This window comes from Lonchura striata, chromosome 4, assembly GCF_050655825.1.
Source record: "Lonchura striata isolate lonStrDom1 chromosome 4, ASM5065582v1, whole genome shotgun sequence".
Taxonomy (NCBI): Eukaryota; Metazoa; Chordata; class Aves; order Passeriformes; family Estrildidae; genus Lonchura; species Lonchura striata.
The window spans coordinates 32,439,605-32,450,816 of NC_140706.1; the positions used below are offsets into that span (position 1 = coordinate 32,439,605).

An 11,212-nucleotide genomic window follows, 5' to 3' on the forward strand; every position below is an offset into this window, starting at 1 on the left:
AACTAAAACCAACAAAAAAACACACACAAACCCCCAAACCAACGAAAAACCCCAAACCAAAACCAAAACAACAGCCAAAAAACCAAACAAATCCCAAAAAAAACGCAAAAAGACTAAAACCCAAGAGCAACCAACCAAGCAAACAAACAAACAAACAAACAAAAAACCCTAAACACAAAAAATCCCAACTCAGTACTGTTTCTCCACTGCCAGCAAATGCAACTATTGTGACAACTTCATGTCCTTGTCTGGGCTGTTGTGTCCCAGTTGAACCTTGCTGTATTCTGTACTGGAAGTTTACAGTCAAAAGTAAATTGCAGTCTTTCCTTCAGAAGTATGAAACAAGTTTGGACACCTAAAACTTGTCAGATTTTTATTCATACTGCATATGCGTCCAATTTGCCACCCATTAAAATCTCTGCCTCACTGATACCTTAAAGGGACAAAAGAAGTTTGGGGTGGTATCTACGGGCCTTCTATTTCCTAGCCTGACTGGTGACCTAAATAAAACTTTTCAGTATTAGGTTTTTACAAGATGTAATTTATACTATGGCTGTCAGGAGTTAGGATAGTAGTTGCCATGGAGCTTTAATCTTTTTTTAGGTTTTAGTCAAAGGAAGCTGGAAATCAGTATGCTGGATAGAACCCTGCTCAATGGAATTTTATTCAAATTGGGGCAGGATTTAATCCTAATTTTTCTGCTGAACATTAGTATCAAAGGTTCTAGAATTCATTCTATTCTCTTTCTCAGGAGATGAAAGTTTTCTTTCCAGATTCTTAAACCACACTACATTCAACCCAAAAAATACCTAAGTTGCTTCCCCTCCATTCCTTCAACTATAAACTGTAACTTTCTTCCAATCTTCACGTGCACAGCTAAACACTGCAATGAAATTCATTCACAAGTTCTTTCATTTTTAGAGGAGGCATTCTGTAAGTATATGAAAGCAAAGCTTTAGGGAGGAGTTTATGTTTTCTATGCACACACTAAGCACTAATCTCTACACTGGAAAACAGAAATTACAGTTTGAATCTGAGTCTGTGCTACTTATAGCTTCCTTGATGTATATTTAAGAAAAAACCCCAAAAGCATACAATGCATGAAGTGCATCTCTGAGCAGTACAAAATTGGCCATGCTATAGTCAGTAATGTTCTGCTGGAACACAGCTGCAGCAGAACAAAAATGCAATTCAGTTGAGTACTTGCACTTAAAAAAAACATGCACTTAAAACTGAACAAATTAAAAGAATGCCGATCTAGATGAAAAAAAAAGAGAAGGATTTGTTAAAATGAGCTTTTAGAAGACTTACCCACCAAAAAATTAGAATTCAGATGAAATCGTAACTTGACCTTGAGACTTGGATTCAAAAGCAAATGACAGCTTCGCTAAATTAAAAATTTCACAGAATTTTCACTAAATACAACTGTTTACTGCCCAGCTGTAGTGACACTGCATAATCCTCAAGCTGTTCCAAAGACTGCAGAGCAATCAGAAAATTGTCTGAGGAGAGAATTTCAAACTCCTTTCAACTCTTTCATGGCATGCATTATAAAAGAGGCATGATAATGGAAAAACAATGCATCTTTTCCCTTCTCCAATATGTAAGTAGAAGTTGAACACTTGCAAGTTGAACACTTGCACATTAACATCTGTTTCTACCACTGACAGCAAAATGTCTTATCTAACTAGCATTGGACAGAAAAACAATTGTAGGTTTGAGTGAAAGCCCTGCTTATCAACCTCAGAGGATCAAATGCAAAGACCTGTGATATATTTTTCAGTCTGAGGTGTCAATATCAAAGACTTGCAGAGCTACTGGAGATGAGACCGCTTAATAAAAGAAATATATATGCAGATAAGACAGAGAAAGAAGTCCAAGCCCTTAACTTGCTGGTGTGGCTGAACAGCTCACTTTAAGTATGAATTCAGACAAACCATAGCAGTTTCTGTAAAGCTGACATTAGCGACTTTCAAATGAGGAGTCTTCAAAGTTACGAAATGCCATGTTCTTTATAAAGACCCATCTCAGCTCTAAAAAGATCCAAAACAAAATCCCTATATAAATTCAGGGAAGAAAGGGGCATTTCCCTTACCTCTATTCTGAACCAGTTTCAAGACCTGTCAGTATCACATTACCATTTCTGGATATGTAGATTAGTTAAAGCTTGGCAGTGAAATACAGTTAAAACTAGTTTAAATACAGAAGTATTATCATAGTGCTGCAGATATCAAGATGGCCTACAATATAGATGGCAAATATTAAACTGCTTGTTTTCCTTTCAAAATACTATGTTTTCTCTTATGTGTATTTTTGTTTTGCTTTAAAGCTTATTTCATCTATCAAACCAGTCCACAGGACAGTGATCAAGAAACATTCTTGCTTCAATATAATTTCTTTTAAATAGCTTATGGGGACCTTTTGCTGATGATGAACTTGCATTACTTCAAAACAGAAAGGCAAAAAGAAAGAACTTAGGAGTGCACCATTTTTTCAAAAGCTACAAGAAAACAAGATGTAACTAGGTTGAATTAGAATGCAGCATTGATTTTCAAACGAGAAAGCAATAAACTGTGTAGTCACATATATTATTATCAACTTCCAAAGTATGCATCAACCTGATTAATTTTTTTTATTTTGCAAGAAGATAAACTTACTTTGTAAGACAGTACATATCTTGAAGATGAAGTGGTTTAACAGTATTTACTTTTCATTTTGACTTCACTAGTGAGGTTCATCACTTTAAGAAAAGTAACTCAACATTAAGAAGCAACCTAAGAATTCTCTACTTACCTTTCTGATTTCATACTAGTGTCTTATATGCATCTTTAGCGATTACCATTGATCTTCTATGGGAATGGACAGAAACCCACAAAATTTAGGTTCGGTTAAATAAAGTGGTGAAAGGCTAGATGCCAAGTATGTCTTAACAACAAATTAGCTAGAGCATTTAAAAGAAATAATTGCAGAAGCACCAGGTATATTTCAGGCATGCTGCTAATTTGCAATATAGACTGAATTATTGCTACATTTGACCAATTTAATGTATTAAGCCAAGCAAGTGCCATTTCTCCAGCCCTATCTTCACTGGAAGCCTTGAGAATTCCTATTCACTACTAGAAGAGTCATTAGCATAAAAGAAAGCATCCCTGCATTAAAGATATTTATCTGGACCACTTTCAAGATCTAAAATTTCCTTTCTGTAACACCCCAACATACACTTCCTACTTCAGCAATTATTTCAGATGAATTATATAAGGCTCCCAGATTTCCTCTCTGCATTGGAAAGAAGTATCCTTGATTTATCCAGTACAAATTCAAGCAATACTTTTCCAGATAAATCAGTGACATTAATAGTTACAATTTCACTTGTACTTTGTTCTGCAACTTCAATGCTTACTTAAGCAATGTTTGTTTTTTAAAACGAGGAAGCATGTTCATTTTAGGTAAACATTAGATGATCATGTAATCCTCAGCCCAAGACTTCCAATCAATCTTTTCAAGAAGGAAATTTGAGAATCCTTAAGCCATAACAAATAAACAAATGAGTCAAACGTTCAGAAGAAAACTTACTACCACTTATCTCCAACACTGGTCTGATCATTCTCCATCAAGAGCCATGATCTAGGCCCTCAACTCTATTTTTGCAACCTGAGATCAGCCAGTAGGCCTGGAAAGCAAGGTAGGGATAAGGTTTACCCTCTATCCTATCCTACTGATAGTCAGAGTCCTTACAGGGGTTTCCTGCAGGAGCTGTTTACTCACTGTGGTATGGGTCTCCATACTGGAGCACTACTTCACTTCATAAACCTACAATTTTAGAGCAAAAATTCAAACCTCTGCCTTTCCACTCCCCTGGTACATGTTAACGACTTGCAATGCTCAATCCTGCTATGGAATCGGATCATACCTGAGAGAACAGGCTTGGTATGTTACTTACCTTATAATACTGACCATGCTGTGCATAGATTAGTACCATCTGGTCTGAGAGCACGAGGCTTTGTGCCCTGCACAGCACATTCCACCCTCGAGCCCCAGCTGGCACGGCCCTCTAGTGGAGATGCAGGAAGGAGCTCTGATGGCATTCATCCACCCCAGCTTGCTTTTGCTCATCTGCCTGCCTTCTGGGCTGCTCTCAGCTCCGCACAACTGCCTTCTAATCGGGCTTGGCCAGAGCTGGTGTCGCTTTTCCCTCTGTACTGTCAAGAGAAACCTTAGCAGCAAGGGACAGAGACCTACAGGGACTTCTGAGCACTTGCAGCCCACCCTTAGGTAACCCCAAACCCCTGCAAAGCTGCTGCCTGCCTTGCCAAGCCCACCCCAATTTCAGTCTCAAAATAAAAATGCTGAGCAGGAACTCTAGGACTGAGCTCTGGTACCCTCCTCACTTCTCCATTAGCATCCCCCATTGCAAAGGAGCAGAAACTGTCGTTTTCATCTTTTCTTCACCTCCTTAAGGCATGGGAATGAGGAAGTTCACTTTTAACTACCACCCAAGCAATGTTTAGATACCACCAGCATACTTCAGGATGATGCTCTTACATCACCTGTCAGAAACCTGCAGCGATTTGTCTATTGGCTGTGTGTGTTTTGTTTTTTTAATTATCTATCAACATTTTATTGAAAGCTTTTGCCTTCAGACTTTTTAGGCACCAAGAACATTGGTGCTGTGCCTAAACCCAGGTTTGGCCACATGCACACACAAATCCTACTTAAGGAAGGGCAAAGTTTACACCCCAGAGAATACCAGTCATGTTTCAGCTCTCTACAGATGGATTATAATGGAGATTCCATCACATTTCCAGTTCCTGTTCCCTGAAATGTTAATATCCCTTCCTCTCAAGGGATCCTTCTACCACTTCAAGGCTCGTAGAGAGATCACGATGCTTGACAAAACCTATTATCAAAAACTGAGTATATACTATAGTTATATCATACCCAAAAACTGACTCCCAAGTATAGTCACAAAGACAAGAGTTTAATGTTGGCAAAAAAGAAAAGTTAAAGTTAGTGGTATTTTCTTCCTTGCAATAACATACTGGTCATATGAAAGTCACTGGAGAGATCTGCTTATAGCTCGGAAGACTTTTACAGTTACAGCTGAATTCAAAACCCCTAACTCCAAACGCATGATGTTAACACAAAAACGGAAAATGTGAAACTTGGGATAAAGAACAAACTCAATTGTTAAGATGCTAGCAGGCCTTTCAACCCCTTTACCATAACATGAGAAGTTCTTCAGTATCTTTCCCACCACCATTATTTCAGGATTCACAAGGTTCTTTAAAATACTAATGGGGTAAATTGAAACCAAGCGCCATCTGCTTGTAATGTCTTCTGTGAAAGGTCTGAAGCCACCCTGTTTCAATTATTTGGTTATTCAGTGCAGAAAGTTAAAGATCACAGAAGGCATAACAGTTTTTAATATTAATATTATAGATTAAAAATTATTGCATAGTCTTATGCATTTCCTAAAACAATGTTCTCTGGAAATGAAATATTTTAATATAAAAGGATCAACTCTTTAAAACAAATTGTTTTCACTACCTCGATCTCCTATCTTTTTTTGATTTGTCAGTACATTTGTCCATTGTTTTCTCATTGTCTCCTCTGCACTTGGGGCAATACCATTTCCCCTTTGGTTTGTACGTGAGTCCAACACAGGAAAAGTGGAACCACTCAATAGGGCACTGTTCATTGTCACATCCTATCATTTCGCCATAAGACACTTGGTTGCATAAGCAGTAAGTTGGTTCATTGGGATCAATTGCAAATTCTACAGGTGAAACCTCTCTCTCCTGTTTGGCTTTGGAGCGTTTTTTCTTCTTGGAAGATTTTGATCTTTTCTCTTTAGGTGGCTGGTCATCGCAGTCATCGATACCATTCGCTATGTGGCACAGGTCACGGCTTTCGCTTGTTCGCTGGCGACGAGGTCTACGGGAGGATCTCTCTGGCTGGCAGGACTCCATCTTGGCCTTTTCTAGCGGCTTTTCGTTCTCAGACAGATCTTGAAAACACTGAGAGTGTGTTTCCATTTGGCGGGCTCTGTTCTCTACCAGTTCTAGCATCTGAGTAACTATTTGAATTTTTTCATCTCCAAGTTCTTGACTGTTGATTAATGCACGCTGAAGATGCTGCTGCAAGCGTTTCTTCTGAACAGGATCGTTTTCTGACTTGTATTTTTCATAGACATCATCTATTTCTTTTAATGCTTCTATAAAATAAAGATAATCATAGGAATAATTACACAAGATGGAACATGCTCAAGAAAACAAATATATTTCTAACTGATGAGAAATAGTACAAATCTTGATTATAGTATACCCCAGCAGGTTAGATTTAATATATCATTCAAGTGCATGTGGTCATCAAATCAGTATTTAAGGTCACAATATGTTGCAAGGAAAAAAATCTCATATTCTAAGAGCAAGCTTATTTCAGCCATTGGAAAAAGAATGGAAAACAAAAGAGAGGGGACATAGTAGTTGTTGAGGCATGGATAATCCAGATACTCCTTCCACCTGAAACAGGAGGAGTTTCTCTTAAGAGTCCTTACCACAGTAATTCCAAAACTCGGCCAGCAAACCAAAGCAATCGCTTATTTTATCACACGAAGAATCCTGAAATTCATAGAATTGTTATATATCATGATATATAACACTCCAGAATTAGTTTATCCAGGTCCTCTGCCTTCCCCTCTTAAGCATCTCAAGGTTTGGCATTACATTTTCAAGTAGACATAGTTATAAAAGGAATATGACAACTGAAGTTACATAATAGCAAATTTACAATCAGAATGAAAATCAACTTACACCCCTCAAAATACGTTGCCGATTATCAAAACAAATTACAGCAAGCTACATTTTAAATCAAGGTTGAACTTTTCAGAATAGGTGACCTTCTCTTTAGTGCATCATAGGATATTTTTAAGCAACTAGTAAATGAGTGGCTCACAGTTTGATTCTCAAGCTTTCCCTCTTCCAAGTCACGCAAAATAACTGCATGTGTTGCTGTGAATCTTTCACTAAATTTAGTTCTAAGCAGCAAGTTTAATGAACCCGAATATGAGATCAGTAAATGTCTTATAAATCAGTCTTAGTCTTGTACTCTGCTGTTCTACATTGCTGTATTTTAAAATTACTTTTTCCAAGCCAAATGTTACACTAGATCTACACATTAAGAAAAAAAAGGGAAGGAAATAATTAGAAGAGCTGACAGTGGAACTTGATGTACAGTGTTAGGTACAGTATTGGTTCAATCAGAACTTAGGATTTTATTTGAACAGGTAAGGGAGTTTATAAATGGTATTAAACTATTTACTTCTAAAACAGAAGTTATGTAGTACAATCTACCTCTTCCTAAAGACCTGCATTTAAATAATTTGCTTTCATTTTAAAAGAACTTGTCTGCACTATTGTAAATAATTCAAGCTTGTCATCTCAGCATCATTCCTAGTGATATTTTTTTTTCCTGCTGCTATCTTGGAACAGTAGCTTAAGCATGACCAACTGCTTTTTACTATAAATTCTGAAACCTGTATGACAACAGGAGCCAACTGAATTTTGTTCTGTTCCAGACTTTCTCTAAGGTAAGATAAAAATCACTTCTCTAGCCTGTCCAGTAACTCAGCCTGTGTTTTCTGTATTTTAATATCAGCATTCCAGCTACCATTTAAACCATAAGTTTTGTTTCCCTGTACCTTCAGCTGCATCCCCTGCCTGTTGCCCTGACAAGAGAAATTAAATTTTTAAAAATCTTACTCTCAGCTCCTGCGAAGCATGGAGTAGGGTACTTTGTATGCTGTTGAACAAGTAAGGTATAACCAGAGCACAATATTGTACAACCACACTATCTCCCACCCAGACTTCTTTTTTTGGAGGCAGGAGTGTAGGTACAGATAGATTAGATAGATTTCCTGTACTGGGAATGCATTACCCAGAACCGTTCACAAACAATAGCTGTTTGCTCGTTCATACTGTGACAGAGAACAACATTCACCCTACGTCGGTTATTGCCTGGATGCAGCCTGTGAAGATATGCTGAACTTTACACGGATCAACATCCACTAAAGTGAGCAAAGAAGTTTTGGACTGACAGAGATTACCAAACTTTACCAAACTTCTTGTGAATCCCCAAAGATTAGACAAGGCATTCATACACCCTAATAAACAACCCTGAAACCTCTGTAAAAGAAAAAAAAATCCCCACAAAAAAAAACTCCAACCCAAACCAGGGCCAAGTGTATATTACAGATAATCTGATCAAGTTTGGTGGAGCTAATAAAAGCTAAAATTATTTGTTTTCTAAGTACAAGACTGACTTTTTCCCTCATCCACACACCATCTCTACCTTTTAAATTAGCCGAAATAATATGGCATTGCTTTTACATTTTCAGGCTTAGGTCTAAAATATTTTTATCCCATTTTTAGGGTTTTGAAGATTTTTTGTTTCTGTTTTTTTTTTAAACAGTTGAAGGCTTTGGTTAAAATTAGCAACATTTTTTTTTATGGCCCAGTATTGGTGGCTGGATAAATACACATTAATAAAGAGTCTAAAGAAAATATTTTATCTATTAAAGTCTGATGATTGCTGGCAAGCCACCATGGATCAGGAGGTAAAGAGCCAGCCTTGACTAGGAATTCAAAATGCTGCAGGCAAGTCTATGCCCTTTAAACTTAAAATCCCAGGCAACTTACAAAAGCCTGTTCTTATGTGTTTTCTCGGGTAATTAGAAAGATAATTGAAAGAATCCCTTCACAACAGCTGCCTCCTGAGGTGGCCCCTCAGCGTCTAAGAGGCCTCGACGGTGCCCGTGGTCCCCTCCTGCCCACGCTGGAGGAGGGAGATGCGGCTCCAGTGCCGACTGCACGGGATCAAATTCCTGCCTCGCGGCAGGGCCGGCTGGCACTGCCGGGCACCGCTGTGCCCCGCCGGGGGGGCGCACGCTCTTTAATCGGCACCGAACTGGCCTCCCGAAGGAGCCGTGCCTCCGGAGGAGGTTTGGGGCAACTTCCCGCTCCGCAGCCTCCCTCCACGACCCAAGTGCAGGCTGCCGGCGCTTCGCGTATCCCCGCCCCGCCGTGCGTGCGGTCTGCCGTGCGACACCGCCCCCCGGCCCGCGCGGCGGGAGGAGCCGCGGGGAGGCCGATTCCGCACCCCACCTCCAGCGGCGCCGCCGGCTCGGCAGCGGGGCTGCCCGGCGGGGCGGAAGCGACCCCAAACGGCGGAGCCGGGGCCTAGCGCCGGGCGGCGCGGCCCCGCCGTGGGGCGGCCTCCCCCGGCACCGACCGGGCGCCGGCAGCCCCGCGCCCCCGCAGGCTTAGCCCCGCGGGGCCCCGGCAGGGTTTCACCCCGGGCCCGGCTCCTCGGCGCCGGGCGCATGTGCGGCGGGTGGAGGCCGTCCCTTTCCCCTCTCTCCCCGCCGCCCGGTGCCCCGCGGCGGCGCCCACCTTGGCACTGCGTGTCCATCTCCCGGAGCAGCGAGGCGTTGCGCTGGATGTCCAGCGGCAGAGACTCCACGCACTCCAGGTAGTCCTGCACGTAGAGCGAGAGCAGCCGGGCCCGCTCCCCGCCCGGCGCCGCCGGCCCCGCCACCAGCTGTGGCCCCGCCAGCATCATCCCCCCGCGCCAGCAGCACATCCGCCGCCGCCGCCGCGCCGCCCGCACCGGGCGCGGGGTCCTTGCGGCGGCCCCGCTCCCTTCTCCGTCTTCTTCTTTTCCTCCTCCTGCTGCCGCCGCCCCGTTGCCCTCGGGCGGCCGCGCCCGGGGGGCGGTGAGCGCTGGCCGGGCCGGGCGGGTGCGGCCGCCCCTCCGCGGGGTCCCGCGGGTCGCGCGCCCCTTCCCGCGGTGCCGCCGCCGGAGCAAAACCCCCGCTCGGCGCCCCCGCCCCTACGCGCAGCGCGCATGCGCGAGGCCCTGCCCTTATAAGGCGCGGCTGGCGGCGCTGCCAGGGGTTCGCATTCTCCCGCCTTCCCAGGCGCGCGCTCCCATTGGCCTGGCGCGCGGCGGGGGCGCGCGGGGGGCGGGGCCTGCCATAAAGGCGCCGCCGCCGCTTCCGCGCCCCGGCGGAGATCCCCGCGGGGCAGCGCGGAAAGTTCCTGCCCGCAGGAAGAGCCACCTGACTTATCTTTAAAGAAGAGCAAAGAGGGAAGCTGAGTGACATTTTTAGCCTGAGAAATCATTGCAAGAGTATTTTAAATAAGGCATCAACGAGCTTTGGCCATTAAAAGCCACTCACCACACAGCACGACGCAATCTCAAAAATTTGACAGAGTATCCATGTCTTTCCCATTCCCGTTGCAGAATTTCTATTACATGTTTGCCACAACAATTATACTAGGAAACAAAAGTTAAATTACACCTTTTGACTATATATATAAATATATATATATATTTATACTATAAATGTATACATCTATACTATAAAATGTTGATATTTCATCTCCACTTCTCTTTGGGATATTTTTCAGGTCTTTAGTACATGAATAATTATTGGTAAGCATCAGGAAAATAAAATTAATTTTGTCAAATCTTGAAACCTCCTGCAGAGACCTGTATATTTTGTATAGTTTCATTTATATTTTAGTCATCCAAAAAGATATCCAGGGAAAATGCATATGGTAAATGCAGCAAAAAACCAACCAAACAAAGAAAAATCAGATTATTGAATTCAGAAATAAAATTGAAAATAAGAAGTAAATTCAAATCCCCGAACTCCCTTCTGTCTTACATTCCTACCTCTAGTTGAGTAGCCAGAACTAAAAGAGTACCCATACTTATCTTGTAGATAGCATTTCAGGATGGCATGATCTGGAGTAGTGGTGAAACAGCAGCACAGGTTGCACAGAGAGGTTGCATAATCTCCATTCTTGGATATTTTTCAAGCTCCCTGGATAGGGCCTGACACAACCTGATTTGGCTGTGAAGCTGGCTCTGCTTTGGTGGCCCCCCCAAGGATCCCATCCAGACTCCTTTTTCCTGTAATTCTGTCACTGTGTGGTCTACGCCAAATAGCTCCATGGCTACTCATACAGGAAAATTAGTGTCTCACATGATGGCAGTCTGCAAGTGTTATTTTCTTAAGACCCTAGTTCACAGAACTATTTAAACATTCCTACTTCCAAGTCAAGCAGCCACTAGGCAAGGGGGTTTTCCATGGCAGGGATTTGCATATGTCTGTGTCCAAGCTGTTGAGTAATTGTAGCTGCAATCA

The 11,212-nt window shown here is 42.3% G+C and overlaps 1 protein-coding gene across 1 annotated transcript; it reads right to left on the reverse strand.

Moving 5' to 3' along the window:
• Nucleotides 1–4,957: 4,957 nt before the first annotated feature.
• Nucleotides 4,958–9,896, reverse strand: ING2 (inhibitor of growth family member 2). The gene is made up of 2 exons (XM_021545132.4): nt 9,450–9,896; nt 4,958–6,214 (listed from the first exon to the last, which is right to left on the reverse strand). The coding sequence occupies exons 1-2, from the start codon at nt 9,637–9,639 to the stop codon at nt 5,544–5,546; spliced, it is 861 nt and encodes a 286-aa protein (XP_021400807.1). The 5' UTR covers nt 9,640–9,896; the 3' UTR covers nt 4,958–5,543.
• Nucleotides 9,897–11,212: the final 1,316 nt, after the last annotated feature.

What these genes read in the sequence shown, in the direction of transcription:
- ING2 (XM_021545132.4), bottom strand. Translation starts at nt 9,639, where the DNA reads ATGTGCTGCTGGCGCGGGGGGATGATGCTGGCGGGGCCACAGCTGGTG. An exon ending in GATGGACACGCAGTGCCAAG is followed by an intron (nt 6,215 to 9,449) that starts GTGGGCGCCGCC and finishes TTTATTTTATAG; the next exon opens with AAGCATTAAAAGAAATAGAT.